This window comes from Lepidothrix coronata, unplaced genomic scaffold (assembly GCF_001604755.1).
Source record: "Lepidothrix coronata isolate B3197 unplaced genomic scaffold, Lepidothrix_coronata-1.0 Scaffold31, whole genome shotgun sequence".
Taxonomy (NCBI): domain Eukaryota; kingdom Metazoa; phylum Chordata; class Aves; order Passeriformes; family Pipridae; genus Lepidothrix; species Lepidothrix coronata.
Genome location: NW_016690211.1, coordinates 2,381,089 through 2,405,583, shown reverse-complemented (window position 1 = coordinate 2,405,583; position 24,495 = coordinate 2,381,089). Strand labels below are relative to the sequence as shown.

The window sequence follows — 24,495 nt, the reverse complement described above, 5'->3', positions numbered from 1 at the left end:
TGTAAGCAGATAGCCACCACAGACTCACGTGTGCGATATCCAAGGAAAACCTGCCAGAGAACTGGGGGTTGCCGCAATTCCTCCTCCCACACTGGCTCTGACTACCACCAAAGCACCCACTGCTGTTATCACTGGCTTTTCCCTCCCAACAGGCTGCCAGCGGTTGTTCCTCACTTGCCTGAAGAGAGCAAAGCGTGGAGTGGAGGTCAATGGAAACAGCTTCTCCCATTCACCCCTAGATATTGCAAGTCAACAGGTGGAGCAATTTCCAGTTAAATGTCACTGTCACTGTGGGTAGCCCAGTGCAATACGGCACATTCAAAATCATTTAGTATACTCATCCAGCCACATAAAGGCTTTTATCATTATGAAGTTCTCAGATCAGACTGGACAGAGGAAAAATAACCGAGAAGAAAACAAGGATACTGCCAAGACAGGCTCTTCTCTGAAGGAAACAATTTCTGAAACAACACATCTGTACAGGAAGCTACATTTTTATGGTGAGTTACTGATGTGTTGGCTCCACTTTTCAGTTTCATTGATACCATTGTCTTGATACCATTGTCATTGATGCCATTTCAGTTTCATTGATATCATTGTCTTTTCCCTATGAATAGCCCAAGATTCGATGTCCCGAAACAGTATCTTTTTTAGTAAAGGTCCTGTATGGCCCCATACGTTGGTTATGTGGAGCTGATAAAGGCAGTTTAGTTTCTTTTAAGAACGTGAAGTTATTCCACATCTGGAACAAAACAACTTCCATATGTTTTTAAACAAAACAAACCCAACAGAACCCATGTCAAAAGAGCTACCACAAAATAACCTCATGACTGGAACACCTACTCAGATTTTGGTGGCGTATTTGAATCCCTGTCCTAAGGTCTGAAGAAGGGTTTCAGATGCAGTCTTTCCATGTGCAGAAGAACACTATCACTGCTCAACTATCCTACAGGCATGCCTTAAAAAACCCATAAGCGCCTTTAAAGGAAATTTCTAAAAGGTTAGACAGAAGACAATTCACTGACTGTGATGCAGACCCATGCAGCAATTTACACACACAATTTATGCATGAAACTATCACCCCCTCATGTGAAGAAAAGTTAAAAATGTTTTCTCAACATCAGGCTTTATGGGCATAGCTCTGTGTGAGACACCCAAATAATGTGATGTTTAGCAAGAATTAAGCCTCAGTCACAATGAGTTTGTTCTGCTAAGTACAGAATTACCAGATACCAATCTCTATTCCTATATATTCAATATAATTTGCTTAATGACTAAATATTCATGTCATGCTAGTTTCCAGGTATTTCTTAACTTCAATCTTTGATTTTTCTACCAAACATGTTCTCAGGCAGTGTACCAGGGTGAATTTATGCTGATATTTCTGGTCTGTGTTTGGCCCTGCCACCTGTGAAAGCTTTGCTCTTTCCCTGCCAAGTTATGGGAAAACAAGCACTGATAAACCGGAAAGTTGTCCTTGAAGAGAGCTTCTTGTACAAACTGTTTTAATTGGTATTCTGTGATTGGCTAGTTGTCCTCCAAGGTCGCTTGAAGGAGAGATTTAGGAGGAGGATGAAGGATGCCCCCAGACTCATTTGGAAAAGACCCCCCTGAGTACAGTACGCAGGCGCAGGGAATGCCACGCGTGCGCAGAAGAGATGCACTTACATAACCGGGAGGTGAGACTGAGGGCCTCTGGCTGGGTGGTGCTGGCCACGCCTGGGAGGTTGTGTTCACTCAATTAATTGTATAAAAAGCAGGTGGTGCTTTCTTGGGGGGAGCTAACTTCACACCAAGGACAAGGTTGCCTTTGGCGGGGACGCCTGCCAGTTTGTGAACTTACTGACTCTCCAAGGATGCAGCTCCTGCTATGGGTAATTATAGGCACGCTAGGTCGGTAAGATAACTTTATGGGCAACAGCTGGGTAACTGGGGAGGTCGTGCTGGGGGCTTACTTCTCTCCTCCTTCCTCCCTTTTGGGTTTGTTCGTTTTGTTGGCCACCTCTTGGTAATAAATATTGGTTTTTGTTAAGCTTTTAACGGTGTCATGGTTTCAAGTTTCAGTATGGTTTTGAACCCTCCCTAATACAGGCGGTCATTGAATCCAGGGTCATCAGAGACCAGCAAAGAGGATGATATAATCCGCATCTGGGAAAAAGGCCAAACCCAGCTCTTACTGATGCTCCTATGCTTTGATTCAGGGAAACCTGCATCTTATTTTTCTCTACTTAGCAAGATATCAGCTGTTTCAAGTGATATCAAGAAACCAAAAGGGGTTTGGGACAGAAAAAAGCACAAGGGATTAAAAAACCCCAAAGCAAAACCCTAACTAAAAATAAGCAAGAAGGCACTGAAATAAAATCTTTACAGATCTTCATTACTTATGAAAAAAGTTGTCAATCTTAATTGCAGCTGAACTGCTGTCAAGAGAAATCTTTGCCAAATGGAGCTGATTACACTTCAAATTAAAATAAAAATTTGTCATCGATATGCTGTGGAAGCTGACACTTTGCATTAGTATTATTTCTGAAAAGCTAACATCACTGGCTAAACATCCCTGGAAAACTCAAATCCCTATGCACCTCTGGCATGCTGCTCGATAGCTCAAACAGCCTTGTGCACTGCTGAGAGTAAGTAAAAAAAGACTTCCCTTTAAATGCCAATGAAAATGTGCCACTGGAAATTAAACACTGATTACTCATCTTAAATGTTATATTTACTGAAGCTGGTAAGTGACCAGCTCTCCTTCAGTGCAATAATGCCATGCTTGGCCAGAGAAGTGGAACTTTATTTATTATTTATTATTTATTGAAAGAGACTTCAACTTGAGTTCTGCAAACCCAAATGAGGATTCTATGGAATCCGTAACCAATGAAAAAACCCCCAAACTTACACTGCTCTGTCATGCATAAAAATGAAACCAAAACCGAGAAGCACTGGTAGATTATCCTTCTATAATTATTAGCGTACTTTCATGCTGCCCCTCTCAGCCCACAATTAATTCATGGTGGCCTGGCAGGGCAGAGAAGACAACTGCCAGTGCAATCAACTCCTGCAGAACTAAGGAAAGCTGATTCTTTCAAGTGTGCTCTAAGGAAAACTGCATTATCTATGGGCCTGCTGTGCAGGACAGGGCTGACATTTCACACAAACACAGCCCCTAGAAGAGGCCACGTGAACTGAGCCTGATTACCTTGACTTCAGGAAACCTTTTACAAACACTGAAGTTCACAAGTACATTTCAGCAAACTACACGAAAAGCTATGGAAGTAATAATTGCAAATAATAATGGAAATAATATTGAAATAATAATTGCAAAATAATAAAGTACACTAATTATAAAATAATGAAAGAAGGTTCAAGACACACCAGGAGTAATTGTCTTGAATTGTTCAATGCCAGATGAGTTTTCAAGCACACCCTAACTGCCTTGCAGGGAATACTCATGTTTCTTAACTTCCTTTCCGATTAAATACCTTCTTAATTTGCAACAAGAGCTTTAAAGGTCATGATAGCATCAGCACGCATTGCTACACAGTGTAATAACCAGGTTCTCTTAATGAGGGACTATCGAGTCCTTAAACTTCTGATATAATTTCTAAAACATAAATGACATCATAATTCAGACTGAGAAAAATTACATTAATTATAAACTCATGAAGAATACGGGACATGGGACACTGAGCCAAGTTGTACACTGCTATTACAGCAGCAAATTGCTCCATGGCTTAACACCATGTCTTTCCTAGAAAACTGGAGGCGTACTGGCTGGACTCCGGGTGCTATTTTCAGAGAAGTGAACAGACAGCATTTAAACCAGCTGTTATCTATCTGTTCAGTATTGATGATCTAATTTGGAAACGGGATTAAACTGCACGCACAGATTAATACACTGCTGTGCAGCTGCATGGATTTGTGACTGTCATGACAACCAGCAGAAAATGTATCCCAATAATCTTCCACGAGCAGATCTGTCTCCATGCAGCACTAAGAAGATTTATCACTAACACAGACATACTTACAATTATTTCATTGCAGATATTGAGAGTGGTATAATCTCTAACCCTCTCTGCATTTTAAAATACCAATTCACAACCAGAAGAGAGGCTCAACATATGAATGAATGCTGAAAGTAATGAAAATCCTTGGAAGCTGTTGGAAATGTATAATTTCTGAGAAAATATTAGTGTTTTCCAAGTAATTTTTCGTGGTTCTGAGTGTGCAAATTTGTATTTATTTTATAAGCATAACAAAGTCAGTATTATCCCTATACTTCCCACATTAGGCATAGTCTCGTATTTCAAGTAAGATTTCTATTTTGGAGTTATCTTTTTTCCTAACTCGTTTTCCTTGCAATAAGAAGAGTCTTTGGTTTTATGCCTCAGGAGAGAAAGTCAGAAAGCGGGACAGTGTTTCCAGCTCCATTACTGCCTGCTTGCAGAATTATTTAGTCTGTGTAACCATAAAAAATACAGAAAATTAAAAAGGGGAAAATAAAAGCCATTTATGTACTTTACAGGAAGACTTAGAGGCTGAGCTAAATAATATTTGCCAAGTGTCCCAAAAGAGAGCTGTCTATGCATGAAGGACTACTTTCTTTCCAAACACAAGGAAGAGCCATGCTGGAGATTTTTCTAGTGTTAGCCAAGAACTTCAAAGGTTGAAATTTATTTCCCACCTCACAGTAAAAATCAGGAAAAGAAGCAAACACGCCCCACTTCCAGGGCTTCGGAATAACACTGAAGGCTACAACTGGCCATGAAAAAGTTGTGTGGTATTCGCAGCTGTAAGCAGTTAATCCTTCTAAGAGCACCTTTTGGACATGTATCTTGCAACCACCTCAGTTACATGTGCCTCCCCAAGCAAAGCTCTACAGCTGCCACCATGCTGTGTCTGCTTGGGTCAGTGCTGTGTATCTCGTGGAACAGGAACTTGCAGTGGCTCCACTCCATGGAGCATCTCATTTCCTCAGAGGTGAAATCCAGAAAATCCTGCTATGAAGTTCAACCTACAGGAACCAAAGAAAAATCCTTTTTAGCAAAGGGCTAATAGATCAGTTTATTGCAATGTGGAGGTAGTATGAACAACCAAATATTTTCCAGTGCCACTTAATTGCCTAGTAAGATCAGAATGTATTATAATTAATTATTTGCATTTGCAATAGTGCAAATCCTGTCTTAGTTTACAAAATCACTATTTTCATCTGATAAAGCTATGGACTTCACAACTGGACAATATTTTTTAAAATACCCCAGAAGGTGCGATTTGAAAAAAACAACTTGGAAATATTCCACACAAGCAATTGTTAAGTATAGGAATATCAGCATATTCAGGCATCCCTATTTTGTAGTTCCCAAACAGACCTACTATCTATCTATCTATCTATCTATCTATCTATCTATCTATCTATCTATCTATCTATCTATCTATCTATCTATGAAGTCCTCGCGTCTCGTGACATAAGATACTATTTAGAAAAGAAGTCTCAGTTGAACTAAAGGCACTAGAAGATGGATGATAATATTTAAGTGGACAGGAAAAATAAACTCGATCAAATTATTTGTTCATTTACAGTCAAGAGATTGCTCAGCTCCTGGAACTGGTATAGATCTGAGAAAATATTTAAAAAGTAAACACATAGTGCAAGAAAAAATATCATATATATAATTTAGGACCCTTTTGGATAGACTTATACATCTTAAATTCAGGTGGATTTTTTTTATATACATATAAACAAACACTCTTCTCTCTTTGAAAACAAGCATCAGTTTTCAGTTTTCTTCCTGAACTGGGACCATTTAAACATGCTGGAACATGTGTGTACCCATAATATCAACAAATCTATTGGTGTGAATCAACTGAAATGCCAGACTACATCCTTAAAGGAGCATTCTTCTGATACCTGCTGTTAGGGAAGTGACTGCGCCTGACGCTTTGGAGCTATATGGAAATATTACACTGTCTAATAATCTAATAACAACCCAACCAGAAAACTTAGTAGTGTGTTTCTGCTCCTTCCATGGTCAAGCACAGGATGGGATTTCTTCGAATGAAAATATTTTTGCCTCAGGCTCCCATTAATTCTCAATGTGAGAGGGTGTAAGATAAGACGAGCGTTTCTCTCAAGGAATCTGCATTTAAGTAACAAATGGAACCCACTCCCCGTTATGAGGTATAGCCTCATGTTGCTCCGAGGGTTTTGAAAAAGCCTCAGCGTTAGGAAAATGCACCAATAAGCCCACCGGGAAATGCCAGAATTACAGAATCGTTAGGGTTGAAAGGGACCACTGGAGAACATCCAGTCCAACGCCCCTGCCAAGGCGGGGTAACCTGGAATAGGTAACAGGGGTTCGCGTCCAGGTGGGTTTGGAATGTCCCCATGATTCCTTTTCGCCAGGATACTTCCTCTAGGCAATCCAACTCACAAACTAGAACAGCAGCGACGTGCTATTACTGAAATTATCAGTAATAACTCCCTCAGCGGCATTTTAGCAGATGCTCGAGGGGGGGTTTCTTTCGCCTGCACGCAGCCCGCGATCCCCGGTGTCCAGGCTGGCTGGGCTCCCTGGAGAGGGAAGCGCGGGTACCTGAGGGCCAGCTGCCTCCCTCCACCTCCATCCCCGGCTCCGCAGGGCCCCGCCGGTCCGGCCCTTCCCTTCCCGGGATCCCGATCCCGGGAAGCAGCGCCGCCGCAGACCCCCGGCCCTTTCCCGCCGCCCGCCATTTCCTGCCCTCAGGCGTCCGCGCCATTTCCCCGCCTCCTGACACCGCTACCCTCGCTGCCCTCGGGAGAGACCGCCGGCACCCGGGAGCCTCCAAACCTCGGACAGCTCCGGCCCCGGCCGGCGTCGACCAGCCCCCGCTCCCCACTGGCACCTCCAGGCCGTCCCGGCCCCCCCACACCGCATCCCAGGAGCTACAGCTGCTCCCCCTTCCAGGCTTCAGGAGTTTTAACTTACAGACAGGCGTAGTTCCAAGGTACAACTCCCAGGACCCGCGTCACACAGGATTCCGGGGACCTGCAGTGCGTGCGTGTTTAGGGGGAAGAACTCTTCCAACAGTGCATAGGGAATACGGAGCTTAGAGAGGTCTGCGTGTCTATACAGACATTGGGGGCTGAGAGAGGATGGCAAGGTGGCTTTTCCAGACCTTCCACTCCCCCATCAACCTTCCCTCCTTCAGGATCAGGTGGTGCAGCAAGGAGGCACAAACGACTTCACGGATGGGAGCATTTTGGGCTTCAGTCATATGGGAAGGGAATTACAGGGAAGGGGGGGAAGGCTCTCTAGCAGAGCTACCACTTGAGGAGAGCCTTTCTCCCTGTCCCTTCGGGGGAGGAGGGGACGAGTCATAATCTCATCATGCTCCCACCCAGGCTCATAGGGAATCTTGAGGGGTTACCAGTAGACCCAACACCACTGGTTTGGGTGTTGTTTGTTTCTCTCCTACCAAATTCATGAACTGTTGTTGGAAAGGGGATATCAAACTGAATGAAGAAATGGCCCAACTGTGCTTACCAAACCACTGGCCTTGTTACCAATACCCAGAAACTGCTCAGTTGATATTGGACTTTAATTACCTAAAAGCAGGTTTCACTGGTCAGGCACACAGATCCTTCCTTTAATTCCACAGAGACTGACTTTGTCTATATGCACAAATATCCCCACAATTTCAGCGTTATGCAGCTAAGCAAGGAGGCCTGTCCCCTCCATGTTATCAAAAGACAAGCTGCTTATCAGAAGCCAGGTATAAATATAATAACTGATTTTATTTTCATGATTAACACTGGGCCACGTTCTTCCCTCTGCACAGAATCTCATCACAAATTACTTGCATCCAGAAAACACAAAACATAATAAAAAAAAGAATGCAAGTTACATTAATCAAATTGCTTGAAAGTTTAATTGAGATCCATGTTTGTTTTGCAACAGTTTCTCAAAAGCTACAATGAAACATATTCTTGAATGAGACTAAATAAATGCATGAATCCCAGGAAATAGTTCTGCATTTGAACATGGAATACAAAAGCCTGATTTTAGCTAAGACCTACAAGATTACCAAGAGCATTAGGGAATGTCCTTGCAAAAATTCCTCCATTTAAGGCTTTGAAAATAGTTTTTCAGAAATGTGGAGCACCTCTAACCTCCAGCAGTAATTAAGAATTAGTAGTTCTTAGCATCCTTGAGCATAGAGATAGACAAGTATTTTCTAAACGAATCTAACTTTACAGTAAAGAGATAATAATCATATTAAAAATGAGATTGATTCTTAACACTGGAAGCTGGCACTGTAATTGCCACTCAGTTGTTCCTAATGGATAAAACAAGTAATGCAACATTTAATGGTTGGTATTGTTTTATTGTCTAATATTGATTAAACTATTTACATTTCTACTTTTCAATCCACAGTTTACCACTCATACCTATGGCTTTTACTTTTATGTTTAGCATATCTTTGTGTCAAGTGTCAGAATTTCTTTTCAAAAAAACCAAGAACCTGATACCATATAGAAAAATCTCTATATGTTTAAACATATTCATTTTCAAAAATGATTACTTATAAAAGAAGAGTCTGCTAGTAGCTTTTATCCAATTTGTCTTTGCCACAGACTCTACCAAGTTTTTTTATTTTTAAGTGTCCCTTTTAGAGTGTCCTGCTGCCTCCATGTGGAATCTGTTCCCTCCCTCAGCCCCCCACCTCTAAGTTTAATGCAAAAAGAAAACCAGTAGCTGACAATTTTAAGCAAAAATATAAAGCACTATAACATTACCTACATTGCCTTTTACAGAACTAAATTCTCAAAAACTCCAGAAACTTTTGGGAAGTTTAACTAGTAAGTGCTGAAAAGGCATGGGATTTTTGTGCTCAGACACCTCCAGCAACAATGCTAATTTTAGCCCAGCCTGAAAGATCCGAAAATTCACAGGTACGTAATTGCCACTTACAATAGAAACCCTCAGATTTTAGTGATTCTCCTGCCACAGACACCCTGCAATACTATACAAGAGTTTGCTTCTACTGCAAGAGGAAAAGAGGTGAAATTACTCTTACATATACCCAGGAATGGTGTAACAATGATACAAGCTATTAATTGCTAAAAACCTCACAAAGGTGTCCATGTCTGTGGTAGCTTCTGTTCCATGGCATTACATGAATGGGAAAGTTATTTTTCACATATGAGAGAAGTTTAATTGTACATGAATAAAGCTAATTTTGGTCCACTGGTCCAGCTTCCTATGGACAGCATATTGGAAAGGTAACTGACAGTTCAAAAACCAATGTAAAAGTTAACAAAAATAATTTGGTATTTCATTCCTAAACCTGCAGTGTCATTATTTGTCCTAGTCATCCACGTTTTCATTCTGCATGTCCACTAATTGTTGTGTTTTTAAGTCTTCAGCTTGTTCATGATGTTCCTTATCCGCATCATCTATTTGATTAGGTTCCTTTTCTTCTGCTTCTCCTTGATCAACACTTTGATATTCTACTTGTTCAAGGTGTGTTCCATCTATAAGTTCTGCCTGTACCTCTTCCATCTGTATTTGATTTACATGCTCAACATGTAACTGCTCCACATGAACTTCAGCACCTTGTTCAGTCTGAATGTGTTCAACTTCCAAGTAACTAATTTGCACCTGTTCCTGCAGTTCCTCCATCTGTGTGCCTTTGACCTGATTGTCCTGTATGAGATCCTGGTGCATCTGTTCCACAGTTACCTGTGCAGGATCCACCTGTACCTGAATTACTGGTAGGACATGGACTTGCTCAACTTGCTCTATTATTGTCATTGATGTTACTGGTTCAGCTTCCATAGCTTCCACTGGAAGAACCTCTTCTGTCACCAGTAGTTCTGAAATATTGTGCATGTCTTTGAGATGCCTTCTCAGCTCACTGCCTTGCATAAACCACAAATCACACAAGGTACAGTGGTTGGGTTTGTCACCAGTGTGTATTACCAAGTGATCTTTGAACTGATCCCAGCTGTTAAAAACGCTGTTACAAACCTGAAACAAAAGATACAGTATGTTAAACAGTGCCAACAGAAATATGACAAAGTATGGTGCCTCTCTGAGATCATGGCTTCACATAGTGTGGCTTCTTGCTACTTGGATTCAAAAAACATAGACATTAGATGTAAAAGCTGAGAAGCAAGCTTCAGACAAACAGAAGACTTGGTATTTATTTATTCATTTTTTAAGAACAGTGAGCTACTTTGAGTTGTGCCTGCATAGGACACTGACAAAATTTGTCAGTTAGTAGAGCATTTGAAGAAAAAAAAGTGAAAAATTAAAGAAAAATTTATCCAAGACCTGCTGCAACTTTTTCAGGCTGAAGAGATACTAAGCCACAGTCACAACATCTGGGAGAGGATGAGGAAATATAGAAAGACAAAGCTATGACATGAAGTAATTAGACCGAAGGGTCACCAATTGTAAGACGCTGGATTAGTGTATTAATTATTGGCTTGGACCAACTCAAGTGGGGGGGGGTGGGAGGGAAGGGATAGGTCAAATTTCATGGAGGTGAAGTGATGTCATATCCCACACCCTTGGAGCCTCCTGGGGCAGCCCCAGAGCAGCTGTCAGTCTCTGGACAGGGGGAGCACTCCCCCCCCACCATCTGGTGGTGTGAGATTGTCACAGCAGTGGGGCAGCAAACCAGCAAATAAAAATGCTACAACCAACTTCAGCTCTTTTATTTTCTAGCTCTTCAGAATTGCTTTTAAAAGTGAATTAAAATTTATCTGAACAGCTTTTCAAATGACAGTTACATACAGTGACCAAGTACCCTAACAACCTCTACAGCATTTATTTTGCTTAAAAGACATTACAGATTGCCAGTGACACATTTGAATTTTCTGGATTTTTAGCTTTTTGTAGATTTTAAAGTAGCTATGTAGTAAATATAGATTTTTAATATAATTGTAGAGTCTCTCACACTTTAGTAGTTTACACTCACTAAACCCTATTTCCCCATTTCATATCAAATTTTCTAAATTCTTTAGGATTGTTTAGGCTCCTTTCAAGGTAGAATTGTAGAAAACATCTTCTGTTTAAGAATATTTGCATTCCACGCCTGAACAACAAGATACCATCATAGTCTGGAACATTGGAGAAGCTCCAAAGACAATATGTGCTGTGAAGAAGAGGAAGATGAGGAAGAAAGGGGTCTCAGGACCCCTGACTCAATTTCTGGAGAGGCATGCTGGGGGCAGATTTGGGGAGGAACTGGGGGGCAGATAGTTCTGGGATTGGATGGACAATACTATAAAATTGTAGAACCACTGGACACGGTGCACGTGCATCTGTTCTGTACTCCCATGGTCAGAGGGCATTCCTTAAAGACCCGCTCTATTATCTTATCTCTATTAAATTTGCGTGGAGTTTTTTTGGCTCCCGATCTTTAGGCAACACCAGCATAAGCTGGAATTACTTTCCAGATAAAGTCAGTATGTGTGGTACCAAAGAGAATAATAATAAAATAAAAAATAAAATATTATTTTGTATTTTGAACTTTAGTGAAGCATGGTCAGAAGTGGAAAAGGCCTAGGTCAGTGCATCGAGAACCTTGAAAAGGAAGCAGAAAGACCAGTAAAAGGCAGCCTTCCCGTAAGAATCTCTCTGATTATATGTATTATGAGGCTCCACATCAGTAATTCCACATTTTAAATGGAGCTACTTAGACATAAGAATTTACCTGCATATTGGGTTTGAATGTGATCTTTATTTTACTGAAGTAGCTCTTGGAGACATAAGGCCATTCTCCTTGCCTTTCTTGTTCAGTTCCCCCACTCCCTCGAAGGAGGGAGGTATCTAGCCTGGGACTCTGCTACTTCCATTACCCACCTGACATTCGTAGAGCTTCTTTCTTCCCTTTTTGGCTCCAGCTCCAGACTGACAGGCTGTGAGGTGACATTTGAGTGTGCTATTCCTAGCAAAACGTTCATGGCAGTTTGGACATTCAAATGGTTTTTCACCTGTTAAAACAAACACAGGATTTGTAAATGTATAAAACCACCCAGTCTTCTGTCAGGTCTCTCTTCTTCCCCTTTCTTCCTCTTGTCTAGGTTGATAAATACACTGTAAAGATGTGGCCAGCTGGATTATTCTAGAGAAGAAGAGATGGATATGCCATATAAAAGGGCAAAAAACCAAATGTGGAGTCATAACTCTCATTTAGAAGAAAACCAATGTAACAATTACCAGTACCATTTAAGGTACATTTCACTTTTGTGAAAATAAATTTAGTGGAAATTAGATTACTATTCCAATGAAGTATCTTAAAGAAATAGCAGCTTTTTCTCACTTTTCATCTGATAATTGTTATAATTAAAATATCAACATTAGTAAATATACAAAGTGACACATTAAAGAAGTATCTAAATAATTTAAACTTTTATTTTTAACAACAGTAACAGTTTAAACTGAGCTCCAGAAAAAGAAGGTGGCACATGATGAATGATAATGAAATAACGATCCATTAGTGTTAAAACGAACAACCCCCCCCCTCCTCTCCCAAAATACAGTGAAAAGCAAGCACAGAAGGACATAAATGGGCACAAGCAAGATAAAATTCCTTTCAGTTTGGCCACTTCTTTTTAACAATGGTATCAAACACAGAAGCCAGCTAAGGACGACAACAGAGGAGGCTGAAAACCGATCTTTTTATCATCTAAAGCAGTGTACTATTATCAAGTAGTAATGAACAAAAGGTCTCTCTTTACTAATTCCACCATGCACAAACACTCTGAAATTCAAGCAAATTAAATTACAAGAAAACTGGAAGAGTGTGTTTCTTCTGAAAGTCTGATAATTAAGCTGGGGAGGTACAACATCACTACCGAAACAAACTGCTCAATGAACTCCAAAAGAGCCATTTCAGTGAATACCTAAGAATCTATCCGAGTTAGTTTAAAAGCCTGCATTTTCAGGAATGCAATAGTTACTGGATATTGAGGTGGAAAGCCAATAAACCCACATCTTCAAAAATATTCAAAAGCTCCTAATTATCTTTTCAAAAGAAATCCACAATTCTCACTTAAAACACCTGAAAGCTAGACGAAGATGTTTAAATGACAGGAACATTGCCCTCAATGGTTACAAAAGGCTACATTTTTGGAGACTGTTGTAAAAGTAATGCAGAGATGCTGAACTGCCTTCAGTTTTGCAGGTCAAAAATCATGGATTTTGACCAAGCAACTAATCAGGTTGGAATCAGATGATCTTCAAGGTCTCTACTAACTACAATACTACAGAGCAGAGGGATACCTGCGTGGATGAACAAGGAGCTTCTGCAAAAACTGAAACACAAAAAGGAAGCCTAGAGTGGTGGAAGCAAGGACAGGTAGCCTGGGAAGAATACAGAGAGATTGTCTGAACAGAGAGAGATAAGGTTAGGGAGGAAGGCTGAAGACCTCATAGAATTAAACCTGACCAGGGACACCAAGGGCAACAAGAGAAGCTTCTCTAGATACAGGGGTGATAAAAAGACTAGGAAAAATGTGGGTGCTCTCCAGAAGGAAACAGGAGACCTGGTTACCTGGGACACAGAGAAAGCTGCAGGTCCTGAAGGAGCTGGTGGAGGAAGCCACTATCCATAAATTTTGAAAAGGTGTGGCAGCCTGGTCAAGTTCCCACTGACCAGAAAAGCAGAAGCATAACCCTTTTAAAAAAGAAAAATAAGGAAGACAAAGGGAAGTACAAGCCAATCAGCCTCACCTCTGCTCCCAGCAAAATCACAGGGCAAATCCTCCTGGAAACTATGCTATGAAGACAGGCTGAGAGCATTGGGGTTGTTCAGCCTGGGGAAGAAAAGGCTTCAGGGAGACAGTACAGCACCTTCCAGTATTTAAAGCGAGCCTACAGGAAGGCTGGAGAGGGACTTTTTACAACGGTACGGAGTGATACAACAAAGAGGGAATGGCCTTCACCTGAAAGATGGTAGGTTTAGATAAGATGCTAGGAAGAAATTCTTTACTCAGAAGGTAATGAGGCACCCCAGAGAAGTTGTGGATGCCCCATCCCTGGAAGTGTTCAAGGCCAGGTTGGATGGGGCTCTGAGCAACCTAGTGTAGTGGAAGGTTCCCTGCCCATGGTCCCAGGGATGTAACCAGATGATATTTAAGGTCCGTTCCAACCTAAGCCTTTCTATGATTCTATTTCTGCTGCAGTTACTATTTTCATGTAATTTCTGGCATAGTGACTGATCAACAATAGGATCAAACACTTTTTAGTTCATTTTGTCCCAGGCCTTTCAGTTTCATTTTAGCATTCAACCAGTGCTATGCAGAATTTGGAATTCAGAAAGCCTGTGACTGAATGGGAGTTTTTCCACTGACCTTAGGAGTTAAATGGTGATATCTGTTTTGATTTTGAGCTTAAGGCTTTTGAAAATGCTAAACTGGAAGTAATTAGATTCCATGTTATACTTATTAGATCAATATATAAAGTATTCTGTACCTTCTGTGATATGCTAACTTCCTTTGAACCAAAAATACTTTTTTGCAAGAGCAAACAACATATTACATACTTTGGGTTAATCTGGTTATCTGCCACAAACTTTTTTCTGAAGAGATTTTTGTTAAGTAGCTTGTATTTGGATTGCTCATAATGGAGAAACACTCCCTGCTTCATAGGGGATAAGGATTTGCCAAAAGCTATTTATAAACTGAACTTTTAAGAGGCTATTTGGAATAGACTGGACACTGCTATATATTCAATACTCAGCAGTCCCATACACAGATACATTTTAATTAAATTAAGCCATTCTAATTAAAAGGCTTTAACAGTAAGAAGCTGAAACAGAAACAGAGCTGCTACCCTCCATTAAATTTTTTCTGATGACTCATGATTGACATATTAAACAAAAACATCTGGAAGATCAAGACCACATATATATTACACTCAGAGTTATCTGTGTCATGCTTGGTATCTGTTCAGACAGTAGACTTTTCAGTGAGATGAAGTAATGTCCCATACTATAAGGAAGAAATAAGGAGCACAAGTCACTTTGTACTCCAAAAATGCTATCTAGATTTCAAAGAGGCAAATTTCACAATCGAAAAGTGTACTAGAGTGACTAGAAATGCTCTGCTGTTCTTAGTAGTTTTGCTTAATTAAGAAAGAAAATTCAAATCACAGATGAGGTGTCAAGAGCAAGGATAAAACTTTCCAAACAAGATGGTACAAGAGAGAATTTTTTGAGGGTATTTTATGTCTAATGCATTAATAGGCATTTGCTAAGAAGTTCTATTAGATAAAGAAAGCTCTAGACTGTATTCCACCAAGAAGCTCATGAGCAGATCATATTTCAACAGAAACTTTTATCAGAAAATTTTGAAAATACAAGTAGCTTAGTTTGGTACTTTTGAAGAAAGGAACATGCCTTAAGAAGGTATTTTGAAAAAAATCTTTAAGATTTAGTAGACTTGACAGAGAAGCTTCATTAGTGCCTTCTGGTTTTAGGTGCATATTTTTAATCAACTCAATCCCTCAAAAGTTTACATCAATGTAAAACAAAAAAACAAACAAAAAGACACACCAGCATTTTAGCTGTAACTAGAAACCAAGTATTTCTATCACTCAGGACTCATGTGTTTTTTTCAGCATATTCTCTATTTCCCCAAAACATGCAAAGCCCCAAAATGTGAGAACGAAGGCCACAAGCCCCGGACTGTAGCAGTGCTCTTACCTGTGTGCTTCCGCAGGTGCTCTTTAAAATGTCCAAAGTGGTCAAACTGCTTATCACAGTATTGGCATACATGTATTTTCTTGCCAGGTCTTTGCTTCTTGCTGACACCACCTTCATCAAGGTGGTAACAGGTGAGGTGCTGTTTCAAAGCACTCTCTCGTAGGTATCTTTTATTGCATATGTCACACTTGTAATTCTCAGCAGAGTGTGTTTTCATGTGTTCCTTAAAATGGTAAAACAATTTAAATGAACGGTTACATTTCTCACAGTGGAATAAATTGTTCACGTGTGACAGCTGAAGTTCCACAATTTCAATACCTTCTACCTGTTTGCACGAGGGATCAGTTGCATTATCACCTTCTTCTTGGATCTGGCATTTTCTCTCTCCTTGACGATACTTGCTGGTGATATCTGCCAAAAGAGCCAAAGCAGATTCATCTGATGTACCTGTTGTCTGAATGTACTTTATGGATTGCTCTGCAGAAGCTACTTCTTCAAGTGTTTCAATGCTGTCGTCTTCCACTTTCATCGTCCCTTCTCCAATCTCAACCTCAATTTCAACAGGTTCTGATTCTGCAGATGGCAGTGTTTCTGTGATAACATTAGAGGTTTCAGCAATCTTCCTCTTTTTTGGTTTATTTTTACCTTGCGCTTCATTTGATTCTAAGAGTGATGAATTTTCTTTGTTCCTGAAAATCATTTGCATAAACATTGTTAAGATCCATAAGCACTGACATAGGAACTCCTGCCTAGTAATGAGCTTCTGCATCCAACACTCTCTAGCCATTTCTCAAAGTTGAGTGATGAATGACCGCTTAATCTGTGTGCATGTCAGAAGCTAATTTGTCCTTGATCTACACTCCTTAGTGTAGTAAAATAGCATGGTTAAAGCTGCTAAGGTGCTGCTCAAATGACACAAAGCACCTATCAAGAAGAAAGGCCAGTTAACCTAAGACATAGGCTTATCTAAAAAAATTGTAAAGTTCTGTACTTGGAAAGAAAAATCCCCCAAAAGAAAGAGTACTTTGGCCTGCCTACTCAGAAATAAGGTTCAAGTCCCTACTATGCTCTTCAATTCTTAAGTTCTGAGTGTGTGCAGCTTCCCACAGTGCTAGGAGCTTGTTAGAAAACACTACAGCTGTGACTTCACACAGTGGTTATCATAGCATCTTGTACTTCAGGAAGGCACACAGCTAACAGCTGAGGTAAAAGCCAGCAGGATGTGGAAAGAGTATTCTAGTTTAATTTTCTGGGCTTGAACACAACCCTCAGTTCTGTTGCTATTTTCCCTGTGTAACACACGCTCAACTCCCCTTCCTACAAAATGTCAGAGATTGCATGTCATCCCAAACACAGACAGAACTGAGCAGGTCAATGCTTTCAAGTCATTCACAGCACTTCTGTGCTGCAGGTTCCGTTACTGATTATCAGTTTTGAAAACAAGTGGGTATCTCCCCCTCAAACAGACTGACTGGGGTAAGCCATGCTTTTACCCTCCTTTGCAGCAGGATGAATCCTTTCACGTAATGTACTCCCTATCATTTCCATGTTTTCTAGTAATAGGAGACAAGACTTGGCCCAATATCTCCAAGTCATATGTCAGAGATATGTGACTAATGATGTAATGCAGGACACAGCTTATCAAATTGCACCTTACTCTAGTCACACACAGGGAAACAGAGCAGCTAAACTCAGTTTCACCTAGCCTGGATTTCTGATGTCTACAAGATGATAGTTACACTGCACATTACTGCAAGGAGCTCTGGGATCATGTACCAAAAACCAGCAGTGTAGCATGCAGAAGGAATGAGAACATGAGAGCACTTTGTGGAAGTGAAAGGGAAGAAAGGGGATGAAAAACAGCGTGATGGGACTGGCACCCATTTTTCTAAAGCTTGGCAATGGAGTACAGTTTCTGGTAGAGGATAAAGCAACATTTGATTAAATACTGAACCCAGATAAAACTGACTACAACAGTTACATTCATTCAAGAAATTTGACAGGTTAGTTTTGCAGCAAGAAATTTTAAGATCACTGCTTATTCTCTCAGAATAGCAGAAAGCTGCATGAAATACAAACACCAGCACAAACTTGTTAATGTGTTCTGATACCTGAGGCACAGTGTCACTGTGCAGCTAGATGTCAGTCAGGTGTGGGCCTTCAGGCAGCACAGAGACCTGGTATCAGTTACCACAAAGACACAACCCTACAGCTTTGGCAACATTTATGAGCCATGTCACTTGCCATTGAGTTGCAGCCCAAAGAATGTGACATTCTTTTTTTAGCCTGTATATTTCTGACATGCACACCATAGTAGAAGAGTTATGGTGCTACAGATGCTAAGGAGGTTCCAGCATAAGGAACAGCACTGCAAAATACTGGCAGCCAGCTCTTACAAAAGGATTCTTAAGACTCTATATTTTAAGTGGTGGGAAGAAAAAGAGGCTGATGTGCTTACCTAATTTCAAGTGCTTTGATTGCTTCTAGCATCTGTAGATACTCAGCTGCTTTCCAAACATCATTTGCTTCTTCCTCACCTTGGACCATTAGTTTTGCTGTGTAGGTGAACTCAATTAGGTGACGAAATGCCATGTTACTTACACCTGTACACAGAAAAGAGAAACAACAGTTTCTTTTAGCAATTCCTCAGTCTCATCTACCTGATGAATCTTGCACACTTGCCTGCACACCATTGTGATCACAGTACTGTACCTGCCAATTTCATAAAGATAACACTCTTAAAAGGCTCCACAGAACCACTGAATGGTTTGGGCTGGAGGAGACCATAAATATCATCTAGTTCCAACCTCACTTGTGTTAGAATAGAAAGTCTGCTACAGAAACATGTGAACACTGTGGAGTTTTGCTGCGACAAAGATAAAAAGAAGGATGAGACGAACAAAAAGCTGTTTGAATAATATACAGATTTAAACACAAAAATACTATCCCTCTTTCAAGAGGTCTCTGAGCAGCAAGGTACTGGAGGGTGAAATACTGCTCCAGGAATTTGCTCCTTGCCTACCACACAAGTATTGCTCAATGTCTATCACACTTTTGCATCCCAGCCAAGGCATCTGCCATTGGCCATCACTGTCAACCTTTTCATCTGAGCAGACTGGCACTTCTCAGGGAAAAGATTTTGTCACACTGCAAGTTCGAAAAACATACAGAATCTGCCTGACCTCCACTAGCCATGTATCGGGGAAAGAAAGGAAAAAAATTAAAAAAGCGCCCACATAATCTCACATTTTCCCTTCCAACAATTTAATTCAAGAGTGTTCTTTTTCTTTTTGATTTTTCTTCAGGGGAAGTTTTTTTTCCAGTGGTGATAGCTGTCTCAGAACAACTCAAGAGGTAAGATCTAGAAAGCTAATTATATGACCAATCATCTTTAAGTGTTCAAGGCCAGGTTGCATAAGGCCTTGAGCAACCTGGTCTAGCAGGGGTACCTCTACCCATGACAGCAAGGTTGGGACTAGATGATCTTCAAGGACCTATCTAATCCTTAACATTCTATGATTCTATGTATGTAGGTGTGTACCAAGGATGCTATATTAATTTCCAATTTGAGCACACAACTCTGAGTGTTTTTAATTGTACAAATCAGATTACCTTCAATCTCCACCAAAGGCTCTTGAGTGAAATCTTGGAAGAATTTGTGGAAGAACTGGCTGCAGGCAGCAAGAACAGCCTTATGGGCTTTGAAATGGTGACCTGCAAAGAGAGACAAAAATTTTGGTTTAGGGTAACATAACTCCCTCCATACTGCAGAATAAGTGTAGATGCAGAAAAAGACTAGCCAGTCTAAACAACTATTCCACTATTCCAGCAGCATACAGTCCCTGTGTCTCCATAAAACATAGGATACTACTGCAGCTATCCTATCCCATCTCTTGCAGAATCTTGGTGACATCGCTTACCTTGCTAACGGTAACTCAACCAGATGGAGGACTCAGTCACTCCAGTGTTTCTCTTTTCAGATATTTAAGTTATGATACCAGATACCATAGAAGCAAGAAGTAAATCTTATTTCAAGGTGTGATTTTATTTAGACACAGTATTTGTAAAAGTTCTCTGTGTGCAAACAGTCAGCTCAAGTCAGAGAAAAATATTTTAATAATGTTTTGGAAATCTTTAGACAGCACGTTAAGTATAGCACAGCAGTTTCAAAGAGGGCTTCTATCTGAAAATACTTAGTCCTTTGTTTGGAAAAGAGAAGCAAAATTATTAATCACTGCTGGAGTCTGTTGACCCTGAGATGCTAAATGAAACTTTGCAAGTAACTCGCACACAGTGCAGAACCAGCCTGTTTGCAGCCCAGTCTGACAAAACTGTGACAAACCCAATAGCATCATAGCACAGCCTTTAGAATTCCCTGTATACCAGCTGGTTCCCAGGCCCATACATACCATCAACAATCAGGGTGATATCTGTAAACTGGTCCTGCTCACGTTGTTCATTCAGTCTATCCAAAATAACTTTATAGTGTTCAGGGAATTCCTGGATACATTCCATCGTTTCCTCAGCTTCCATGGCAAAAGACCTGGTCTGCAAAAAAGTACAGTGTGAGAGTAAGAATTCTGTGCCACTTGGTAAATACTGTGCACAGTCAGGTCTTTATACAGACATAAACTAACTAGAACTTTGCATGGACTATAAAACCAATAGAAACAACAAATTGTTCTGGTAACAGGTTTTTTACCTGATATGAGCTGACAGGTAGGAAATGGCACAGTTACTGATGTGGAATATTGTCTTATTTAGATACATGAAAGAACAGTCAAAGTGGATAAGCGTATTTCTTTATCCTACAGTTTCAGCAAGAATCCACCATCCTCAAAGCAAATACTGCAGGAATGCAACATCTCCATGGCTAATTATTCAACACCACAGCAGGATAATATCAGAATCTTTATAAAGTTACTTCTCACCATCCTACCACTCCACCTGGTAGAAGAACAGTTCTTAAAAATTTCATATTAAAGTTACATTTTGTTCCTTGTGAACACAAGATGTTTGCTTCCTTCAAGCATCCATGTAATCGAGCAGCAATTTTCAACTTCTAAGTACACTGGAGTTGCCAGGGATTTCATTTGCTGTCACACCCAAGCTTATTCATCCCTCCTACTTACACTTCTTCCCCTGCAAGGTGAAATATTCTTTGCTAGCCTTTCTAAAGAGACACATAGGCTTGTAATCTGATGGCATAAGTAGGTGTAGCAGTTGCACAGGATCTCAAACATAAAGAGGTTTAGCAAAACTCTGTGCCTGTGGATGAGATGCAGATGTTAGTCTTCTGCTTATGCAAAAGAACCTCAGGAGAGCTTCCAAGTGCTTCAATGAAAGCATTTAACAAATCACCCCCAGGCAAAATTACTTCAGATCTATGCAGCAACACTCATCTTCAACTCCCACATTAACACGGCTTACACTTAGAATGCCGCAGAAAAGAAAAATTATGGAGCTCCTATTTTCACCACAAAACACACTCTTTCTTGCATCTCAAGGAAAACTGCCCACAGAGAAGTCATTTTGCCAAGAGAACAAAATAAGTAGAGAACAAGCAACCACTTAGGGAAATCCAGCTCCACCTGCTATTGCTGCGTTGCCAACCAGGGAAATACCCACAAAAATCAGATTCATTACGTGGTGTGCAACAAGCCAATAATTAAACATTCAAGAGACACTGGTTATCTGTTCCAGAGTTATGCAAGCCTGGGTTCCCGGTGGTATTCCACAAATCAAGCACACCAACTATCAAAACTTTTTACTATTTTATATTACTATTTTCCTATACACTATATTACTATGCATTTTAGCAAACAAAGGAATTAGTGTTCAGTGGCTACAAATTACATGGTTTTCCTGTTAATTAGTATTTTATCTTCTACTGGTTAATGATTCTCCTGCTTCTCATGCTAATTAATCCACATTCTCACTCTTTCTCCGGAGTCCTTAGGTTTCTTGGGTTGGTGGTCATGATCACTCCTTGGCAGAATTACGTTTTACCCAATTGGAGCAGATTTCAGCACAGTTGCTGGGTTGGCTTTATTAGTTTCTTCCTCACCTTGGGGGTTCTTCCCAATGTCCCTGTGGCCTGTAAATTCTCCATTCTTTGTGTCCACTGTAAGTGGGCATTCTTCTTCCCAAGCTTTGTTAACCTCTCCCTAGGTCTGAAATCATTGAAGCGTGTCCAGTCCTAAACCTTAACAAGGCAGTTCTACCAACAGGTAATGTGTTTTTCTAATGCCTGGACATCACTTAGAGCTTGTTGGCTTCTCTCTGTTTCACGGATTAAATCTCCTTTCTCGTTGATCAGGCTTGAAAGTTTATCAAGATCAAACATCAAAGAATATCCTTTCTTAAGAAAATTTTACATATTCCACTTTTTGCAACAGAAACGTGTCAGGGTCTTCAAGGAGGCAGAGACCAGCCTACAGGGGAAGGTGAGGTGGAAGGGAGTGGATGCTGCTGCTACAGTGACTGCATCTCATCTGTAATGATGGGTCTGAGACAGACAACCAGCAGCTCCTGCTTTCCTCCACCATCTGGTATTTCATATAAAGTCTCATGCAGGAAGTTGTCAGCCACTTACTTCACTGTTTAATTCTTTTTGCCCATTTTTCACACATCATAAAACGGTAGATAACTTGCAGCTAAAAACATAATTCCGTAAAACAAGCAAGATTTTGATCTCCAACTCTCACGATTTCTACCTACCCAAACGCGATTTAGTTTCAAATTGTTTGTTTACAGGGATATCCCAAAACACCCTCCAAACCCTCAAAATACTAGAGTAACCTCACCCCAGCAAATCCAAGATATTTTAAAAAGTTTTTTTGTCAGAACTCTTATGAAACATGAGTAAGGAGACATACAACTTATGTTAGCTAGTTCATTGTCATAAATTTACACAGAACTAGTAAAAATCGTGAATTTACTGTGTATCTCAACGAAGTTGCAGCACTCATTGAATACTCTGTTAAAAACTCGGTCATACTGCAGAAGAAAGCCAGGCAGAACAGCATATGTTCAGTAGGAGCACAACTGTTCTGGACAAAGAAAAGAAAGGTACAGCTGGGAAAACAGAACAGCTCAGGAAGATGGACAGAAGTGATCCAAGTTCCCTCTTATGAGCAGGCTCACAGATGAGGGATGGAAACTGTAATACTTCAGTTGTTCACCCAATTTTCTTGGAAGACTCGTTCAACTACTGACCACCTTTCCAGCCTGTACTCCTTTCACGTCACATGCATACGATTTAGAGATTTTTATAAATCCACCTCAACGGAAACATCTTATTACTACCACCCTCCTGGACTACAACGGGAACTCCTTGTATTTTAGGCACCAGACATTTTCCAGCGCACGGGTCCCACAGGGCAGCTCGGCGGGGCGGGTGCAGCCTGCACAAACCACCGCCATCTTGGGCAAGGGGGACCTGCGGGGTGTGCAGTGAAGCAGCAGGAATCTCTCGTGCACTGAGCCGCACGTTTTTGCCCAGAGCCACCGCCCCGGCAGGCGCCGCTCCCGTTCCCGTTTCCAATTCCGTTCCCGCTCCCCCTTCCCGCACTGCGGGGCCGGGCCGCGCCCCTCGCGACCGCCAGAGTGCGTCACCGCCCCTGCGCCCCGCCCGCAGCTCCCGCCGCCCGCGGGCTTCGGCCCGCGCGCCCCGCGGCCCCACTGGCGGGTGCCGCTGTCAGTCAGCGCGGCCCCCGCCAATCGCGAGGCGCAGGCCTAGCCCGCCCCGCGCGGAGCAGCCAATGAGCGGCCGCCGAGTGCCCGGAGCGGGCGAAGGCGGAAGGCCTGGCCCGCGCCCACGGCCCGCCGGGCACGGCCGGTGCGGGCGCGGGGCGAGCGGCGCCCGCGGGCGCGGGAGTCCCTCGGGGAAGTCCCACGGGGGGAGCTCGACCGCCGCTGGTTCGAGTCGGACGCTCGGCAGCGCCGCCGCCTCGTTAGTCCTTATTACGTCATCAAAGCGCGCATTAAATCGATCCCTTTTCAATTCCTGGCCGGGTCGCGGCCCGGCGGCGCGGTGCGCCGCAGGGTGGCAAGACGGTTCCGCCAGGGACTCACCAGGAGCAGCTCCTCGCCGCGCCGCTTCCCGCTCCGCCGCCGCCGCTTCCTGCTGCCCGGCACGCTGGAAAGGGGGCGCGCGCCGGCCAATCCCGACTCGCATTCCCGGCCTGCCCCGCGCTCACCTTACACGCGACAGGGCGCGCGCGCGGCAGGGGCGGGACCCGGCGGCCCGGGGCATGCCGGGAGCTGTAGTTCGTGACTATAGCATGGGTGGGGCGGGCAAGGGGGTGGAATGAGGGACGCAGAACGGGGCAGTGTGTTATCGGGTCCAACAACCTTACTCTAACAGGGCCATCTCAAAGCACATTGCACCGAATTGCGTCCAGACAGCTCTGGAATATCTCCAGTGTGGGAACTTTCTGGGCAACCTGTTCCAGTGCTGGGTCACCACACAGTAAAAAAGTTCAGTTTCTGCCCTTTGCCTCTTGTCCTGTTGGTTGGAACCACAGAGAAGGGCCTGGTGTCGCGGTCCGAAGGGAGAAGGGGACAGGACACGAGGAAGGGTGCAAGCAGAATCCTCTATTCAGGCGTGCACACACTCTTTTTGTCAGCTCGGGAGCCGAAAGGGCCAGAACATATGGCGGAGACAAGCAGGGGGACAAACCAGAATCAGACATGGGCAAAAAGGGGAGGAGTGGGGGAAGCAGGCAGCAGGCAAACTCGTGGCAAGCCTGGGCATGTGCAGTTGTGCACTGTGTGTGTGAATACAATGAAACCACATAATAA

At 42.0% G+C, this 24,495-nt stretch overlaps 1 protein-coding gene and 2 long non-coding RNA genes across 15 annotated transcripts; 1 reads left to right on the top strand and 2 right to left on the bottom strand.

Annotated features, from left to right (window-relative positions):
- Positions 1-4,479: 4,479 nt before the first annotated feature.
- On the bottom strand, positions 4,480-7,391 carry LOC108495536. Of its 3 annotated transcripts, none has more exons than XR_001874153.1 (2): positions 6,960-7,391; positions 4,480-5,008 (listed from the first exon to the last, which is right to left on the bottom strand). It is a non-coding gene; the product is annotated as an uncharacterized LOC108495536 (long non-coding RNA). The 3 variants fall into 3 exon arrangements; XR_001874155.1 differs by lacking the exon at positions 6,960-7,391 and adding an exon at positions 6,822-6,917; XR_001874154.1 differs by lacking the exon at positions 6,960-7,391 and adding an exon at positions 6,588-6,693.
- Positions 5,538-11,836, top strand: LOC108495535. Of its 2 annotated transcripts, none has more exons than XR_001874151.1 (3): positions 5,538-6,360; positions 9,648-9,748; positions 11,006-11,836. It is a non-coding gene; the product is annotated as an uncharacterized LOC108495535 (long non-coding RNA). The 2 variants fall into 2 exon arrangements; XR_001874152.1 differs by lacking the exon at positions 5,538-6,360 and adding an exon at positions 6,870-6,978.
- ZNF131 (zinc finger protein 131) lies at positions 8,338-23,874 on the bottom strand. 10 transcript variants are annotated; one of them, XM_017811330.1, is made up of 9 exons: positions 21,758-23,298; positions 20,823-20,958; positions 20,100-20,238; positions 19,303-19,404; positions 18,149-18,293; positions 16,016-16,379; positions 15,691-15,913; positions 11,847-11,977; positions 8,338-10,004 (listed from the first exon to the last, which is right to left on the bottom strand). In XM_017811330.1, the coding sequence occupies exons 1-9, from the start codon at positions 21,826-21,828 to the stop codon at positions 9,342-9,344; spliced, it is 1,974 nt and encodes a 657-aa protein (XP_017666819.1). In that variant the 5' UTR covers positions 21,829-23,298; the 3' UTR covers positions 8,338-9,341. The 10 variants fall into 10 exon arrangements, with proteins under 10 accessions (XP_017666819.1, XP_017666816.1, XP_017666815.1 ...); XM_017811327.1 differs by having other exon boundaries at positions 15,691-16,379; positions 21,547-23,298; XM_017811326.1 differs by having other exon boundaries at positions 15,691-16,379; positions 21,630-23,298.
- Between the last annotated feature and the right edge of the window lie 621 nt (positions 23,875-24,495).